Source organism: Mesoplodon densirostris, chromosome 3 (assembly GCF_025265405.1).
Source record: "Mesoplodon densirostris isolate mMesDen1 chromosome 3, mMesDen1 primary haplotype, whole genome shotgun sequence".
In the NCBI taxonomy this organism is placed as follows: Eukaryota; Metazoa; Chordata; class Mammalia; order Artiodactyla; family Ziphiidae; genus Mesoplodon; species Mesoplodon densirostris.
The window spans coordinates 30,414,312-30,433,840 of NC_082663.1; the positions used below are offsets into that span (position 1 = coordinate 30,414,312).

Genomic DNA, 19,529 nt, shown 5'->3' on the forward strand with positions numbered 1-19,529 from the left:
AATAAAACTCACAGTCCCTTTAGAGTGGGTATACTTCTTCTTAAATTGTCCACTGCTACAGCCCAAGAATAAGACATTCTAGGTTAGAACAAATAGGAGAAAAGAAAAAAAAATTGGGCTTTTAAAATGTTCTTAAGTCTAAGAACATTATAAATGAGGCAGGAATAATATTGCTGCACTTCATATTTTCCAAGCAAAGCACTTCAGTTTTCAGGAAGACCACAATTCCATTGTATACACTGAAGAAGAGCACAGGCTTACCCTGGCTATTATTTATTAATTGTGTGATTTGGGGCAATTTACTTCACTTCTCTGAGCCACAGACTGCCCTATAAAATGGAGATAATGATAAGATTTGGCAGGACTCAATATTTATTCATTCCATAAACATTATTAAGTGCCTAATATGTTTTAATAAGTACTATGCTGGTACTGGGGATTTAATGGCGAACATAATAGACACGATCTTCTTGACGTTTATATTCTAGTAGGTAGGTCAGAAATTTTAAAGTAAATAATAATTACCAACTATTTAGAGGGCTGTTTTCTGCTTTAAGCAGTAAACAAGATGCTATATAAGAAATAATACAAGATGACCTTGAGATAGCACTGCCAGTAGGAAGGCGTGTACAGCCAGGGGCAGTCCAAAACACTGGCAATACTTCACAAGTTTTCATGACAACTCAATACAGGATCTGGAATCAGAAATTCTGGGTTTACATGATGGTTCTGATGCTAATTAACTAAATATATGACCTTGGGCAAGTTATTTGAATTCTCCAAATCTCAATTTTTCACTGATCAATACAACTACTTTTCTCACAGAGTTGCTATGAGCATACATGTGACAACTTACACAACATGCACAGTGCCTGACACATAGCAGGCATCCAATAAGTGTTCATTTCCTTTCTGCCTAAGGCTCTATGTCATAGAATCTTTAAAAATAAGTTCTAACATTTCCAGTCGTTAAATCTATGTCAGTAGCATCAGAAGCCAACACATTGCTGCCCTTATCTTAGTAAAGATATCAGGTGAGGCATCTAAGATCACAAAAAGAACAAGCATCAGACATCAGGGGTAAACCAACCAAATCACAACCACCACAAAAAATAAAAGCATTCAGTCAAAACCTCCTAATGGGACTTCACTGAATTTCAAAAAAATCTATCAATTGACCCCAATTTTCCTCCTTTTGTAAGTTATTTTTAAGTAAGTACAAATCATAAAGCAACACTAGTAGAAGCTCTCAGAAGTTATGACCTTTAAAATATACAAACAGAATAATGTAAGCCATTAAATGGCTTCCCTAGAATTAAGCATAAACTCACAAAACATCTTTACCTTTGTCATCTATTTATTTTAATGCAGACCTCCTCCAGTCTCATTTTGAAGTTGTTGTTCTCTTCTGCCTCTTTAGCAATAATGACTAGATTATATCACTAATTAGAGTTACATTCTCTTCCTTCTCTCTTATGACACAAATGTATCCATTACTCATTTCCATGTTGTTTCAAACTTGATATGCTATATACAAAGTTTTTCCATTGCTGCATAAGTCTTACTATATTAAATACATCTTTACATTTTACCATATTTTAAAGTTCTTTAAGTAATATATTTTTATTTGATTTCTTTGAAGAATACATTTTACTTTTAATAATTTTTAAATTATGTATTCTACTACCTTTATGTGAGATACCACTATCTTTACCTTATTCATCTTTATATCCCTAGTGGGTGCACAATGTATTTTATTGCATAAATTTAAAATTATATTAAGCAAAATAATTACAACTCAAAAAGATCATTCAAATCATTCTGTTGAATCAAGGCTTTGTTCTCTTCAGTACTACCTACCTCAGTTAAGTTATTGGCTAAAATGTGGCTTTTTTAAGACAAATTTTTCTCATCATAATTAAACTTCCTATAAAAAGATATGACTTATAATAAAGAGGACTTCAGAATATATGAAACTCTCGGTAAACTAGGGAATCAATTATGTGACCTTCAAAGGGTCACATGGTTCTGGAAGCAGGAAAGTAGGATATAGATTCATCTCTATCTTCCACCCCTAATTCACTTACATCAACAAAAATGAGAAGGAAAGTTCTAACATACTACCAAGAGTTAAATTAACTTTATATTATGGCAGTCACTTTATAACTGGTAACTGGTGTCACACAAAAAAATTTTTGCAAAAAATTTCTACTGACAGTTTAAGCCTAAATTATATTCAACACTCACAAAATAGATTTTATCAGTAATAAAATACTATATTTTTATATTCCTAGTAAAGAACTTCACTAACCTTAATTTTTGGTAATAATGGTTACAAATCTTAAGCTGTCAACACACCTGCTTTATGATGTTGCACTAAGAAGGATCAATATTATCTACGTTGTATACCTGCCAAAAATGCTCATTCTGAATCTTATCATGCAGAGAAGAAAACAAAAACCTACAAATCTAAAAAAAGGAATATTCTGCAAACCAATTGGCTTAGACCATTCAAATATGTTAAAATCATAGATGACAAAACAGGGGTGGGGCTAAGAACTGTTCTTGATTAAATCTAAAGGGCCATGATAGCCAAATGCATTCTCCTTACCTGCATCCTGGACCAAAACAAGCAAACAAATAAATCAGCATTAAAAAACATTAAGACAGTCAGTAGGGCAATTTTAATATGGACTGTCTATAAGATCAATGTTTTTTATCAATTGCAAATATATGCCTATATATCATTCTCTTAAACATTTATAAAGCACCTTTATGATAGATTAAAGGCTCTGCGAAATACTGCAGTAAAGAAATCTGAATAACTTTGTTTAACCTAGGGTTTCACAAACGTTTCTGGTAATAACACCTTCTTTCCTCTTAACATGTATTAACATGTACAAAGGTTTGGAAATATTTCATTAAATAATTCATGTCTCTTCCTTATACAGTATTAAATCATTCACAAATCTTAGGTTGTAGAAATAAATAGCTTAAAAATTACTAAAATATTAAAATTTCAAACTCAAGATCACAGGTTTAAAAGTACCTGGATGACAGACTCTCCCCAATGAAGACTTCATTTAGTGCTCTCACTGGCAAAAGCTGGGGTCCAGAAGCCTCAAACCCTGAAGGTAATGAAAAAAAAATCCAAGACAGCTTCTTAAATTTTATCATATAAATTTTATAAAATATTAATATATTCATATTTGTCTTACTAGTGTCTATACCTTAACATTATTAACATATAAATTAAATCATATTTAAAGTATTCATAATACAGACCCACAAAATCATCTAAACATTATGAAGCAATGAAGCCCCTGTCTCTCCAAAATAAACCTTAGGTCTTCTTGAAACAATTTTTCAAGAGTGATAAAATATATTTATCCATAGCATAAGATTCATGTGGTCACACTTGACTTAGTTTTACTCTGGAAGCTTCAGAAGTAGAAATGATCAAGTACTTCCAAAGGACAGCCATTCTGGATTTAAGCAGCAAATTACATGAATGGCTCATATAGGAAACCAAATCAATTATGTTAAAAATCAGATTATTTTTTCAAATAGAAAACCTCAAGAGTGATTTTTAGCAATGGCAGCACGGGAGGAACAGAGCCACATCTCTTTTTATGACTCCTAAAAAAATGTCATCTATTTTTCACTCTATAAGGTTGTACGCACAGCTTAAGTAATCTTCCTTGATGATTACTTAAACATCACTCCATCATGGAAAATCCTCCAAAGAATTCCCACTGCTTTCTGGATCAAACTTGTGATTGTCACCTTCAAATGGTCTCTCTTACTTTTTATCTTTTACCTGTCTCCAAATGGAAATGCCAGGCCCTTCCTCTCAATGTCACCAATAGCAGATTCACTGCACCCAAGTATCTCCTGGTGGGCAAGCACTATGGAACAAGTTCCCTTTTCTGTCTCCTCCACATTTTTTTCCTTAGTCAAAGCTTAAAAGTTCACCTCAGCTGTAGCAGCAGCTAGCCTCTAAGATGGTCCCCAGTGATTCCTGCCTCCTGGTATACACATTCTTGTACAACTCTCCCTCTCACATCACACCAGGATTAGTCTATGTGACCAACGTATGGCAGAAGTGACGGTACGTTACTTCTGAGATTTGGTTAAAAAAGACACCCTGGCTTCTACCTTGGTCACTCTCTCTCTCAGATCACTTGCTCTGGGGGAAGATATTTCATAAGCAGTCCAATGGAGAAGCCAACATAGTGAGGAACTGAAGCTAACAGCCATGTGATGAGTTGTGACTCATATCTTCCAGTACAGTCTTGTCTTCAGATACTGCTGTCCCGACCAACAGCTTGACTGTCACCTCCTGAGAGACCCTAAACTCAAACTAACAAGCTAAGCCACTCTTGGATCCTTGACCTTCACAATCTCTGTGAAATCATAAACATTTTGTTTTAAGATGCTCAATTCTGGGGTAATTTGTTACGTTTTAAGATTCTATGTTTCGGGGTAATGTGTATAGATATCTAATACACATTAGACAATTAATACACTAATAAAACTTTCCACCACTGTCACCAACACAACCACCAATCCGTTATTCTCCTCTGACTTGTAGCCTATTTATGTTTATTGAATGTTAATTACATGTATCTCATATCTTTTCGATTATAACTGCCTAAAGTGGCCCAACTATTCTTTCGATTATAAGCTGTTGTTCCAATACCAAGGAACCTTTGAAAACTTATTTGACTAAATTATGTAATGGGTTAACATTATTAGCTAAATATCATTAATATAGTAGAAAGAATGTGACAAAAAAAGGTATATAGAAAATTTGCTGTGTTTAATCAAATTTGATTGTACTTCAGACTGAAAAACCTAACTCTTGAAAACTCTTAATTTGGTACTAGATATATTCACATTTTCACATCTGACAAGTTTTACCAATGTAAAAAGTTAAAATTTATTGTTTAAATTATTTTTCTTTGCATAGGGTAAATCACTAATGGAATGTTTTACATCTCCCCACAGATTTTCTGCAAATGCTCAACTAACAGTAAGTACTCACTAAATATTACTAATAAATCTGAAATCTCACCATCAGACTGTAACCATATATTTTTATTTTATATGGTCTTGACTTTTTAACCTCTATACCCATTTTTCCTTATCCTAATTTTCCTTTCTGTATTGCACTTTTATTATGTGTGCTTGCTGAATTTCACTTGAAATCTTTTATCAAAGAAGAGAAAACGTAAAATTGCTTCGAGTCTCATTAATCATCTTAATTCTGCTTATATTTTCTTTCATGCTAATTGACTACCAAACATTATCTAATCATGAACTGTTCATTTACAACTTGCTTCAACAGGACATGATAAGATGGACTCAATACCAATTAACAATTTTCTATCCAAGAGAATGCATTACAAAATTAATTATTAATTTGTATTTTTAAGTATAGAATTGTTATACTAGTGACAGAGACTGCAACCCTGTGCAATTCCCTCACGCTGTCAGGCTGTTAGACTATGCTTCCAGGTCTACTTGCATTGGGTATACCCATGGGACTAGTAATGGCCAATAGAATATGAGCAAAAGTAGTGAAAAGGCCTGGCTCCTAAAACTTCCCTAAGGATCCTCCATGCTCTCACTGTCTTCTTCTCCCCACAAGCTACAGAGGACCCAACAGAAGACTCAGAGGCCTTAGAAGATGGTAGGAGCCATTGCTCAGAGGTTGCCTGAACACCCCTTGGACAGTGAGCTGAGCTCTAAATAAACCTTCAGTATGTTAAGCCACTGAGATTATGGGATTGTTTATCAAATCAATTCACTTACCCAAATTAATACAACCAGGCTTGCAAATAAGAAAGTTACTAGTTTATGTGATTAAAAGTTTTTAAAAAAATAACTAATAAATCAACCCTACCTTCCCTTGAAGGTATAAAGGTAATAAAAATGAATTCTTCTTCATCAACTTGTATACAAATATAACCTAGTTAAGGATAGATAACACTAGATAGAAAACTTTATTTGCTTAAAAGTTAAATCATCCCTTTTGCAAGCTGAAGTTTAAAAAAAAAAACTAGGATTGTTTTTCTCTGTAATCTTTTGTTCTAAATTAGAAAGCGATCAGGGATCAAACATGGTGGTATATTTATAATCTCAAACCTACTCCTATATTCAAAAATCCCAAATGGTAGCTTCCTAGAAAATGTTCCCTGCCAACTTGAAGAGAATTTAAATAGCAAATATGAGATATCCTTGAAATCCTTCTGAATTTTTCTCAGAAAATAAAGCTCTTTTATCAAAAAAAACCCCTCAAAAAACCCTCTAACAAGCCCACTAAAATAGTGCCTAGACACTGTAAATGTTATATAATTGCTAATAACAATGTTAATAATTAATATAAGTAAAGTAATTTCCAGGGTTATTATTGAGAAATCTGAAACTACTCTGATTCCAGATTCTTTATATATCAAATAACCTGTTCCAACCACAATCACCACCAACACCACCATCACTTCCTTTCTGGAAGCTTGCAAGAGGTTTGCTTTATCCCTAGTATTCTGACATACCTTGGTGTGGGACCTCTTACCACTGACTATATTAAGTACTTTGTGGGTCCTTACATTCAAAAACTGGTGCCTAAGTTTTGAGAAATTTTCTTATATATATATTTTTTATTTCGAACATTTTCTGTTCTTTTTCTAGAACTAACACTAATGAGATAGGAACATCCTGAATATTACTAAGTTTATGTGTAATTTTGTTTCATATATATTAATTTAGCTTATAAACTAAAAACAGTGAATCTGAGATAGGACTCTGAGCAATGAATCTTTGAATAACAATCTACATCTTTCCTATAATGCTGTTGGTGAAAAAAACCAAATCCTGAACATCTTTTGGAGACAGCAATAACTTCTTTTGGTGAGGTATAAAGTAAAATTTCTAGCTAAGATTTTAATATCTTAAAAAAATTTTTTTAATCTTAATATTTACTGCAATCTTTCAAAAATGATAATAAGAAATCATATGCTTATGAATTACTTGAAAGATGTCTGGATTTTTAAAAAATAATTACTTTAAAACTTTCTAAAACACAAATGATTTTTTTTCCCGGGGAAGAAAAAGCATCTTTAAAACATGGCATTAACTCAGTTTAGGAACATGTTAACCTATAAAGCTATAAATCACCATGAAAAACTCTGAAAAAAAATAAACATAAGTAAACATCAAGATACCATGACAAGACAGAAACAAAGCAAGCAGATATGTAAAGATAGCTTTTGCTGATACGTTTAGCCAAGAAATGAAATGCAGGAGGAAAAAAATATCCTTTTATACAGTCCACAGACATTTAGGATATCTCTTGGGATCTTCTTGCATCATAAAAGTCTTACAGTTACTGGAAAAAGTGGGAAAATATTGCTAAATTATAATCCACAAATTAGCTCAAAACTGAGCATTCATCTTAACACAACAAAAAACCTGCATATCACCTTATGCTAATATTCTCTTAGCATCTTACACAAGTATTTGAAATGCAAATCTTAAAGCTGGGATGCGAAAATTTCCTAACAAAAAGATTCTAATCAATAACTAGAACCATGGTAAATATAATTAAATGTAAGTTTATAAATGTATAATTATTATGAAATCTTTCACAGATTAGTTCATTTTCTTTCTACCATTTTCTTTTTTCTTTCTGACATTTCAAAGATTAAGGCCAAGAATCTTTCCCTAAATATCAACTATCCTCTTGGACATTTTATAGTCCTTCCCTAATCAATGAGTTTTCAAACCCACCCTAGAAAAAATTTCACATGGAAATATGCTATATTTGTTATTTCAGAATCTAATCATAATAAATTTTACAACTCAGGTAGTTCATTGCACTTCCTTAAGTGTTGTCAGTGGCACTGAAATCTCCAAATAAGTTAATTATAAATTATTACTTCTAGAAATTAGAGATCAAAGGAACTATAAATTACATATTGCCCCAAACACACTTAATTCCCAATCTACCTACTTTCATCATGAACTCTCTCAATGTTGAAGGCTCTACTATGCTGATTCAAACTTAGCTGCTGTTCGTGAAGGTCCACAGGAACAGGGTTGATGCCAGTCCCTTCAAGGTATAACCTGATTCGCTGCCGCCACAACCATCTTAGAAGAGTGAAGGAAAAGCAAATTATATTTAAATAGAATAAATTAAACAAAGGATTAGACATTATAATTTCTCCAAATTAAAAAATTCATAATAAAAAACTAGTTATTCCATGAACTTATTATACTAGAAACACCTAAAACCCACAGGTTCCTGATCAAAGACAGATTTAGATGTTTATTTCTCTTTTCTATTACAATGGAAATATCTAATGTATTTGTATAAAACCTCCCAAATAACTTGAATTAAAGTCAAACTCTTTATCAAGTATTCATTAAATCCTATATACTTAGCTAATAGTTGTGTTTTGCTCATCAAAAAGTATAACACATATATAAAAAAGAAAGCATTCTGAAATTAAAACACTATTATGTTAAGGTGGTCAGATTAGATAAAAATCCCTTCCCTAAAATTCTGTAATAATGTTTTTTATAATAAGAGATCAATAACAAATATTATAACACTTAAGATTACACCTAAAACTTAAATGACTTTTTGGTAAAAGTGAAGAAAGCAAGAATCAGGTTTAATGTCAAAATCAAAACGTAACATATGAAAAAGCCAATGGGACAGATTCTACTAGGTAAGTATACAAAAGTATACTCCTACTTGTAGTATATTAGTCATTTGTGAAGGTGCCAAATTTCTGAAATGACTAGAAACTGGAATCGTTACTAAAAAAAATGATTCCAGGGACTTCCCTCGTGGTGCAGTGGTTAAGAATCTGCCTGACATGGGTTCGAGCCCTGGTCCAGGAGTATTCCTCATGCCGTGGAACAACTAAGCCTGTGCGCTACAACTACTGAGCCTGCACTCTAGAGCCCGCCGTGTCACAACTACTGAGCCCGTGAGCCACAACTACTGAAGCCTGCACGCCTAGAGCCGGTGCTCCACAACAAGAGAAGCCACCGCAATGAGAAGCCTGCACACCACAATGAAGAGTAGCCCCTGCTCGCTGCAACTAGAGAAAGCCCGCGCGCAGCAATGAAGACCCAACACAGCCAAAGATAAATAAAATAAATAAATTTTTAAAAATGATGCCAGAAGTCAAGAAGATTTAATACAATTTCACAAATACCTAGAGAAAAAAAGTTTTCTCAAACTATAAAATCTAGGCTAAGTCAGGGAAAGAAAAGTACTCCAACTTGGCTCTAATTAATCGGCCAACCTCAACTCAGCTCCTCCTTCCACCCTTCTCTTTTCAGGGCAGTCTGACCACTGAACAAATTAAGTGAAAGAAATATGAAAAAACATCTCCACTGCTTAAGAAATACTTAACATGTAAGACAGAGATACCAGGAATCTCAGCATGGTTAGAGTAAATCTAACCCTCAGTCATCCTGGATGGGAGAAGATGAGGATAAAAAATATAAAATCTCAGAGAATTTGAACATTTAATTTTTCACCAACAGTTTTAATCATCTTTCTAACAAACTGCTAAAAACGTGTAACGAGGTTAAAGTAGAGGCATGGCCTCTATCTCACTGAAGGAGAAAAACCTCTACTTGCAATTACATTACAGGCCAAGTGGCACTTGGCAGGGTTTCTCCATACAGTTCTTCTTCTGACTGGAAGAAGGGAAGTTAGATGTGGTTGTGACTCAGCTAATGTATTATTTTTTATGGCTACTGTTACAACTATGGACTAATTCAAATATTATCTAATTTGTTCTGTTTAACAGCATTCTTAATGGCACACATTAATAATATAATTATATAATAATATTATTATTTTAATAAGATAATGATAGAGCAATAGTAAGAAATTCCTACCTGAACTCACCACGGTAGAACTTCTGTAAGGCTTCTGGGAAGGAATGCGTGTACCGAACAGGAAGACATAAATGACCCTCAGACCTTTATTTTAAAAGGAATTTGCATGGTATAAAGGGAAGAAGAAAAAAAAAGTACTTAATTCAAGAGGTATCACTAAACTACAAAAATCAGATATGAAATTTTTTGAATTTCTACTTCTATAATTCATTTTGCCACAACTTGTCTATACTTTCAACAAGAACAACAACAACAAAAAAGACCAAATAGAAATAGTACTTTAAATCCAGGTTTAATGCCATAATACAACTTAAGTTTCCACATTACAGTAAAACTAAAAATAACAGCAAATTTGCCACTGATTGATTTCCCTGTAAAATTATCTAATGGTATAGTGGTGTTTGCATCTTACCTTTAAATTATTTAACTGTAACTTTGGGCAAGTCACTTTAGCATCAGCTTCCTCATCTCTAAAAGGGCCATAAAACCTCCAATCTAAAAGGTTATTCTGAGGAATCAAACTATTTATATGAAAGTTTTTTGAACCATAAATCCCTTTTAAATGTCATTTAAGATGTTCTCTTAACCAAAAGAGAACTCACAGCTTAACCTAATGTAACCCTTTATTTATTCAAAAAATATATAAAGGGGCTTCCCTGGTGGCGCAGTGGTTGAGAGTCCGCCTGCCGATGCAGGGGACATGGGTTCGTGCCCCGGTCCAGGAAGATCCCACATGCCGCGGAGCGGCTGGGCCCGTGAGCCATGGCTGCTGAGCCTGCGCGTCTGGAGCCTGTGCTCCGCAACGGGAGAGGCCACAACAGTGAGAGGCCCGCGTACCACACACACACACACAAAATTATTTATATATATATATAAGGATGAGCTCCTTCAAGGAGTTAACAGCTTTATGTGGAAGACAAATATTTTTTTAAATTGCAAATTACAAAGTGTTAAGATTGCCTATAGGTTGATACAGGAAGATGAGAGGATATGGCACTTAACGTGAGGAAAGGTGTCCAGAAAGTTCGATCATCATCATTTATATGATGCTTCAATCTTGAAGGAAAGGTTGAGAGTAGGCCTGGCAAAACAAACCCTTAATAATAACTGTAAATTAACATAAACATGAAGAGCAGAGAAAAAGGCTTTTACAAAGTTGTGACTAATCAATTTATCTGAGAGGGTCAACAATGTGGTTAAGAAACTTAGGCAGGGGACTACATTTAAAAAATTTTTATATTTACTGCAATACTTCTCTACAGTGCTAAGATTATAAAAGATAATCACCATTTAACAGAATACCTATGGAGGTCAACTGCAGGTCTAAAACACTCTAGAGAGAAGAATCTAGACCTGACCTGGAGGATTCACTTTCATTGTGGCTCACTCACTGGTGCTAGCTGTTGGCAAGAGGCCTCAAGTCTCTCTCCATGTGAGCCTCCCCACAGGGCGGCTCTGGTATCCTCACAAGGTGGCTGACTTACTCCAGAATGAGCAATCCAAGAGACCGATACAGAAGTTGCAATACCATTTATGACCTAGCCTTGGAATTCACACACTGTTATTCCATATTCTGTTGGTCCCACAGGCCGGCCCTGATTGAATACAGAAGTGGGAAGGGAACCACATAAAGGTGTAAATACTGGGAGGCTATCTTGGAGGTTGGCTATCACATGCCCTCTATCTCATTTTGATCATTAAGCATTTAAATGTCATAATTATTTACAGGGGTCAGTGGAGTGAGTACAGAAGACAAAAGAGAAAACCGAAATTGTATATTTAATTTAGATGAGTCCACAAGTGAGCCATCTTAGAAGTAGATCCTCCAACCCAAGTCAAACCTTCGGATGCCTGCAGCCCCAGCGGACATCTGACTATAACCTCATGAGAGATCCCAAGTTAAAACCACCCGGCCAAGCTCTTCCTGGATTCCTGACACATAGAAACCATGAGAGATAATAAATGATTATTACTGTTTTAAGCCTCTACGTTTTGGGATGATTTGTTATGCTGCATTTGACAACTACTACAGAAAAGAAGAAACTTAAGTTGAACATTAACTTCTGGGCTTATTTAAGGATTGTGAGACACCTCAGTGCTTAAGAAAAAGAATTCAGGCAACGTGAATTATGGAACAAGCCAGGGGCTTAATACATTTCTGCCTGGAGGCAAAAAGAAAAACCAGAGGACTTCTAGAACACATCACTTTAGGCAGAAATTAGAGAAGCAACACCTGTTGCTTACCAGTTTCAAAATCCCCACAGGCTAATGAGTATTAAGCCAGCTTTTAAAGGAAAATATATTTCAATGAACTGTATAAAATATGATCACTAAAGAATCTCTTACTTTAATGATGTAAAAATATGTCATTGCAAAGTTCTAAAATACACGTGCACGAATACTAAAGGCAATTAAAATGCTAGCAATAGAGAAATTAAGTCCTATACTCAAGGAATTTATAGTCTAATGGAAGAGACAATCCAGCAGAAAATAATAGGAAGAGATAAGTGCTCTCTGTACAAGGAATCATAGTCAGAGCCCAGGAGAGGTACCAGTCTTGAATGAAAAAGAACTACACAATTGAGTAAGTGTCGTAAGGGCACTCTAGGCAAGGGCACAAACAAAGGCATGAAAAGCACATGGACATCTGGAGAATTCTTTCACTTACTTACTCTTTCAAACTCTTTCTTGATATCAACAAAGCTCCTCACTAGAGCAAAAACTCCCATATGTGAGCCTTCAATCCTGACATTAGGATGCTCATACATTACACTGCACTTAAGAACCACCTTCAGAGGTTAGGGGAGAGGGGACTGAATGAAGGTGGTCAAAAGGCATAAAGTTCCATGAGATAAGTAATTACTGGGGATGTAATGTACCACATGATGGCTATCGTTAACACTGGTGTATGGTATATTTGAAAGTTATTAAAAGAGTAGATCCTAAGAGTTCTCATCATAAGGAAAAAAAACTTTCCCCTCCTTTTTTTTTTCAGCTATATGAGTTGACAGATGTTAACTAAACTTATTGTGGTGATCATTTCACAACACGTGTAAGTCAAGTCATTATGCTGTACACCTTAAACTTATACAGTGCTGTATGTCAATTATATATCAATAAAACTGCGAAAAAAAATACAATTAAAAAAAACCCCAAAGAACAGACTTTAGGAAGGATCCTAGAATGTTCCTAGAGAGGCATCAGTCTTTTTTTTAAGCTGAAGAATGTATAGTGCCTACAGGTAAATGAGGGTAGATGAAACTAGAAAAGCAGATAGGCAACAGATGGTGAAAGATCATATATATTATGCTACGGAATTTGCAATATAACCTGAAGGTCATAAGGAAACCCTGAAAGACTTTAATTAAGGAGTGGATACAATCAAATTTGTAATTTAGAAAGACCATTAAGGCAAAGTATAAAGAATGGGTTGGAAAGAGCAAGACTGGAAGTTACTACAGTAATTTAAACCACAAACTATAAAGCTATGTTTAAATACAGTGAGGAGGGCAAGAGATGGACTCAAAGGTAAGATCCCTAAAACTTAGAACTAAATCCCTAGACCAATACGAGGAAGGGAGTGATGGAAGGCGGTGAGGGATGGGTCATCACAGCTTCAGCACCCATTATGATTCCATTTATCAAGTATGGGTGGGGGGAAGGAGATAAGTTCATCTGTAGACATGTTACATTTTTAATGCCACCGGATACATGCAAGTGGAGGTCAGTATGGCTAGAATAGCATGAAGAAAGGGAAAATAATAGGACATAAGGACACAGAATAGTAAGGGGCCAGATAATGTAGAGTCTTGAATGTCACAGTGAAAGGGACCAACTGTCCCAGTTTGCCTGAGACTGACAATTTTCCCAGGACATAGGACTTCCAGTGCTAAACTGAGAAAGTCCCCAGCAAACCAGGATGAGGATGAGTTGGTCACCCCAGTCATAGTAAAAATTAGATTTTATTCTGAGTTAGATGGGGAACCACAGCAAGACTTTGAGCAGAGGTCACAGAATATATCAAACTTTTATAAAACAATCACTGTGGCTGCAGTGGGGAGAAGAGACTATAAGGTAAGAGTAGAAGCAAGATCAGTGTTAGATATACAGATTCTGGAGTCACCAGCAACTAAGTTAAAACGACAGATGTTAATCAGTTATTCTGGAGACAGTACAGAGAGGAGTAGAAAAGACTCATCCATGACTGAGCAGAAAGATAATGGTATAAAATATTTAAGAAATTTGTCAGGAAAGTGAATGAAGTAAGGGAGAATTAAGAAAAAAAATAGGGCTTCCCTGGTGGCGCAGTGGTTGAGAGTCTGCCTGCCAATGCAGGGGACACGGGTTCGAGCCCTGGTCTGGGAAGATCCCATATGCCGCGGAGCAACTGGGCCCATGAGCCACAACTGCTGAGCCTGTGCGTCTGGAGCCTGTGCTCCGCAGCAAGAAAGGCCGAGATGGTGAGAGGCCCGTGCATCGCGATGAGGAGTGGCCCCCACTCGCCGCAACTAGAGAAAGCCCTCGCACAGAAATGAAGACCCAACACAGCCAAAAATAAATAAGTAAATAAATTAAAAAGAAAAAAAATAGAGGGGATCAACACACTGAAAGTCAAAGGGCAGATTTACTAGAATTGAGGAAGAAGGACTGCTATTAAGGTAGGCGGCTATGGTCAGAGTGATTTGAGAGGTGGGGAAATTCTAGGTGATGACAAAGTCCAAGTATGATCATGGCTGTGGGTGGCTGGAACAGAATGAGGATAAATGTCAGTGAAGCTAAGGAAAGGAAAAAAAAGTGGTAATAGGGTTTGGTCTATTTATTAAGTCAACGAAGTCACCCAGGAGATCAGCGGAGGCATATTCAGGAATGTAGATGAGAGCCAGAAGGAAGGGTAGAAGATGGAACATCATTAACTCATCCATCTTTGGCAACACCAAAGTCACCAGTACTCACCTGGGTCAAGGGCTCAAGTCTATTCTCCCACAGATATTACTCCCAAACTACCCAGGAAGTCAAATGTGAGAACTCGTCCATCCCATATCATAATTTTCTACCACCAAAGCCAGCTAAATGCGTATATATTTCTCATGCCTAAGCCAAAAAAGAGAGCTATGTCCTTGAAAATAACGACAAAGAAGAGGAATCTACTAAAGGTAGAGATCAATTCTACATGCCTAAATTTCATCACTGAAATGATTTTGGAACATGGTTCTAACATTCACGATAGCCTGGAACGGTGATGTTTCCACTTACACAGCATGCACCATAGTAAACACCCTGTACCAATAGGATAAGGAGCTTCCAAATTTAAGATTTATCATAAACAGGTACTATGCAAAGCAAAGCACAAAAAAGTTTTTCCTTACCGTTCTGGGTCAGTATTTACTCCAATAACTGGTTTAAGTCTGTCCAAGACTTTACTTGCTGCCAAAAGCATTGTGCCATCACCTAAAGGACATAAGACATAACCAGACTTGTTACAAAACTAGTTTTTAACAACATTTTGAACACTAGTTCTTTTAATAATCCCACCCGCACCCCATCCTCTTGGCTGCCACAGTCTACTCCTTTCTACCCACTATCCCTCTGTATTATCTCTCCCACTCTAATCCAGAATTTCTCAACAGTGGCAAGATGAACACTTCAGGCCAAATAATTCTTTGTTGTGAGGGCTGTCCTAAACTTTGTAGGGTGGCGAGCAGTATCCCTGGCCACCCACTGGATGCCAGCAGTAGCCTCCAGCTGGGAACTGCTATTCTAACCCTATCACTTCTATTAACCAATCCTCTTTCCCTCTTGCATAACATCAGTCCCAATTCATAAATTATTTTGATGAGAATACATCCAACAAAAGTGTCCAGCTTTGGATTTTTCTCTCCAAAAAAAAATGTAAAGGTTTATAGAGAACACTCACTAACATAATAATAAAGCTCAGGAAAAAACAAGTGTAAGTGTAAGTATATTGGGGCCAAAGAGGGATGGAATTCATCTAATCTCATTAAACTCTTAAACTCAACTTTTTTCTAAAGACTGGCATAACTAAACCAAAATAGTTATAAATAATCCTTTGAATCATACTTAAAGTTAAATACACACTTTAAATATACACACAGAAATACATGCACAGAACCTCACAGTAACATCGTTCACTAGAAAAGTAAAATGTTGTATAAAGCACGTCTTTTAAAAGCTGATCCTAAAAATCCAAAAATTCGTCTTATGGTAGGACTCTGAGAGCTTCATCACAGCTAGACCACAGGGTACTTGGCAATATGATTATTAAAGAGCATTTCCATATTCCAGCACCTTTACCTCTGCAAAACTATTACCTCCTGCAGCTATGACAGCATCTGCCCATCGAACAGTTTCTTCATCATATTCTCTCCTCTTTACAAGACGAACCTCAATCCCCTCGTTCCTAAGATAAAAAAAGTAAAGCGTGTATAAAATTTCCACTAACATAAAGGAGTATGTTTTTTGAGAGGCAGATTATTACAATAGAGATTTAAAATAAATAAGCAAGTTTGTTTTATAAACAAATTTATGTTTAGCTTTGTAAGGTCAGCTCCATTTTCACTTAACCACAACAACCAATTAACTATTAACTATAGGAAGCATATGAATAAACTGACTATCCCAAATCGCCATGTGCTTTAAAAACATCTCTTAAAGCCCTTGACGAATAGCAATATTGATTAATTAAAATTGCATTTCCTTTTCTCTACTCTTTCTGATGCTAAAATTCATGAATACAAAACGGCCCAGAAGACTAACACCTCGAGAGACAATTTTTTAAATTATAAAAGTGAATAGCTGTTATTTTAAATTCAACAAATATTGAGTGCCAGACACTGAAAGTGACTAAAATACTTTCTAATTTGCGTGCTCTCACACTGATTCTCTTGCATACACAGAAACTTATTTGCTGACTCATTTAGCCCCTAATTAACTGAAGTTTCTGTACTTATAATTTTTAGACATTCAAAGACTATTATAATGAACACGTACATAATCCACTATTCTGTTTAAGAAATAAAATACTGCACTACAGTTGAAGCCTGCTGTGTACAAAATTAACTCTTTGTAGAAAAGGCACTTCTTGGGCAGACCAAATAATAACTGAAAATCTGTGAAATTTTCAGAGTACAATAAAAATTTCCTTAAAAACACTATAATATCAGGTCCATTAGCCATGATATAATTTTCTTAAAATGATTCTATAATGGCCATCTTTACTAAAAATCTAAGTATTAGCTGCTAGTAAAAATAAAAATTGAAAGTCCCACTCAAGACCTGATCCCACAGACTTACCGTAAACTATCAAGAATGTGCTCTACATTTTTGGTGTGAATATGATGTCGTTCAAGCAGTCCACTGTAGCTAGAGCCTTTCAATGCAAGCTATATCAAAATAAAACAAGTTTTGCCTTATTACATAATATATATTACATATTATATTTCTTTAAAAAGCCCTATATAAAACAGAATGGGTTTTTTTTTTTGGAAGATACATTTTAATGACTATATGTGAAACCTACAAGTATAAACTTAATTAGAAAGTCTGGTTCCAGAAAATCATAACTTGGTTTTAATACCAAATACAGCAGTAAGTTTCCTGAATCATGTGGTCAACGGGATCTCAAAAATCTCATGCTTTACAGCGGGGGCACTTTTTTTTCCTAAATGGATTTTTAACATACTGCATATGGCTACTGAAGACCAAAGATGAATAATATTTTAGAAGGCAGTTAGATGACCTTTGTTTTACTTGGATTTTCAGCTCTCTTGTATTCAGATTTATGAACTCTATTTGGAATTTACACAATCCAAACAAAGGGCTTGTTAGCTGCTTGAGAATGGATAACTTTTAGATATAAAGACATATAGCCTTCAAGGATTATTTTTCCTAGTCATTTAGAATATTTTATAATGTCACTATCTTATCACTAATATTCTTTTAAAGTATATGTCTTCTAAATAATCCATAAAGTAAAATGTTGAGAGAGAAGTTTAGAAACATCCATTTAATCATCAAGTAGGAAATATGTCCACTAGAGTGAATGCTAGAATTAAAAAGTATGTTATTTTCGGCATACAACAAAATTACAACTACTTACAGAGAAACTATTCAAGAAAAAAAAACAGAAGACTAGCAGAAAAGATCACCTACACCTGAAGATATAAAAGAGAACCACAACGAGACAGGTAAGGAGTTCAGAGATGCTGTATAGTCAATACCCATACCCCTGGGTGAGCAACCCAGAAACCGGGGGAAATAATTTACAATTGCAGAGGTTCCTCCCAAGGAGCAAGGGGTCGGAGCCCCACACTGGCTCCCCAACCCAGTGGCTCTGCATTGGGAAAACGAGTTCCCAGAACATTTGGCTTTGAAGGCCAGCAGGGCTTACTTTCAGGAGAGCCGGAGCTTTGGGGAATAGAGACTCCACTCCTAAAGGGCACACACAAAATCTCACACACTCCAGGACCCAGGGCAGAAGCTGTAATTTGAAAAAAGCCTGGGTCAGACCCATCTGCTGATCCTGGAGAGGCTCCTGAAGAGACAAAGAGGCAACTAGAGCTCACCCTGGGGACACAGACGCTGGTGACAGTCATTTTGGGAAGCTCGTTCTACCACGAGGGTGCTGGCGACGGCAAGCACCATTTTGGAATCCTCCTTCTAGCTTTTTACTGCCAGGATGTGAACCCACAGGTCTGCTGCCTTAAGACCCCGAGGCCACAGATACCCCAGGACCCAGCCCTGTCCACCAGAGGGCCCAAGACCCAGCCCACACACCAGTATGCTCACACTAGCCCTGGGACCCCAAGGGCCCTGCAATCAGAGACCCCAGGACCTGGCTCTGCCCACCAGTGGTCCTGCAACAGTCTGGGAGCCAGCCTCACCCACCAGTGGGTAGGCACCAGCCCCAGGACCCCCTGGGCCCTGGCCCTGGCCACCGGTGGGCTGAAATACCGACTCCAAGACCTCCAGGGCCCGGCAGCCAGAGACTCCAGGACCGCCTGCATCCACCAGTGTGATGGCACTAACCCCAGGACCTGACCTCACCCACCCGTGGGAAGGCACCAGCCTGGGGATCCTCTTGACCCCAGCCCCACCCACCAGTGGGCCAACACCAGCTCTGGGGCACCCTGGGCCTCTCAACCAACTGCCCCAGGATCCGGCCCCTCCCACCAGCTTTGAGACACCCCCGACCCCACAGACAGTCATGTCGAGAACCAGCCCTACCCATCGGCAGGCCAAGACTAGACCCGGGGCTCTTGGCCCCGCAACCACCTACTCCAGAACCCAGCTCTGCCCACCAATGCAAGGAGCCCCAGGGCCCCACAGCCAGCAGCCTCGTGACCCAGCCCCACCCAACAGCAGCTGGCAGCCACCACGCAAGGCAGGGCCTGACAACCAACCAGACCTGGGACCAGCCACGCCTTCCAGACCACCCACAGTAGTCAGCCCATCACAGGAGGGCCCATGCAGCCCACACAGGGGGCACCCCTAGAGCACACAGGTCTGGTGACCAGAGCAGAGTGTGCTGCTGGCATGCAAAGGACATCTCCTACAAAAGGCTGCTTCTCCCAGGTTGGAAAAACATA

At 36.9% G+C, this 19,529-nt stretch overlaps 1 protein-coding gene across 2 annotated transcripts in view; it reads right to left on the minus strand.

Moving 5' to 3' along the window:
* NADK2 (NAD kinase 2, mitochondrial) overlaps positions 1-19,529 on the minus strand; it is a 46,256-nt gene that overhangs the window by 13,562 nt on the left and 13,165 nt on the right. The window contains exons 2-8 of one of the 2 annotated variants that reach the window (XM_060091633.1): positions 17,236-17,324; positions 16,254-16,342; positions 15,291-15,372; positions 9,925-10,008; positions 8,015-8,151; positions 3,050-3,128; positions 13-78 (exon numbers count right to left, since the gene is read on the minus strand). In XM_060091633.1, the coding sequence (XP_059947616.1) occupies positions 13-78; positions 3,050-3,128; positions 8,015-8,151; positions 9,925-10,008; positions 15,291-15,372; positions 16,254-16,342; positions 17,236-17,324 (626 nt within the window). The remainder of the gene's footprint in view (positions 1-12; positions 79-3,049; positions 3,129-8,014; positions 8,152-9,924; positions 10,009-15,290; positions 15,373-16,253; positions 16,343-17,235; positions 17,325-19,529) is intronic. The other variant, XM_060091634.1, reaches the window with a different exon arrangement.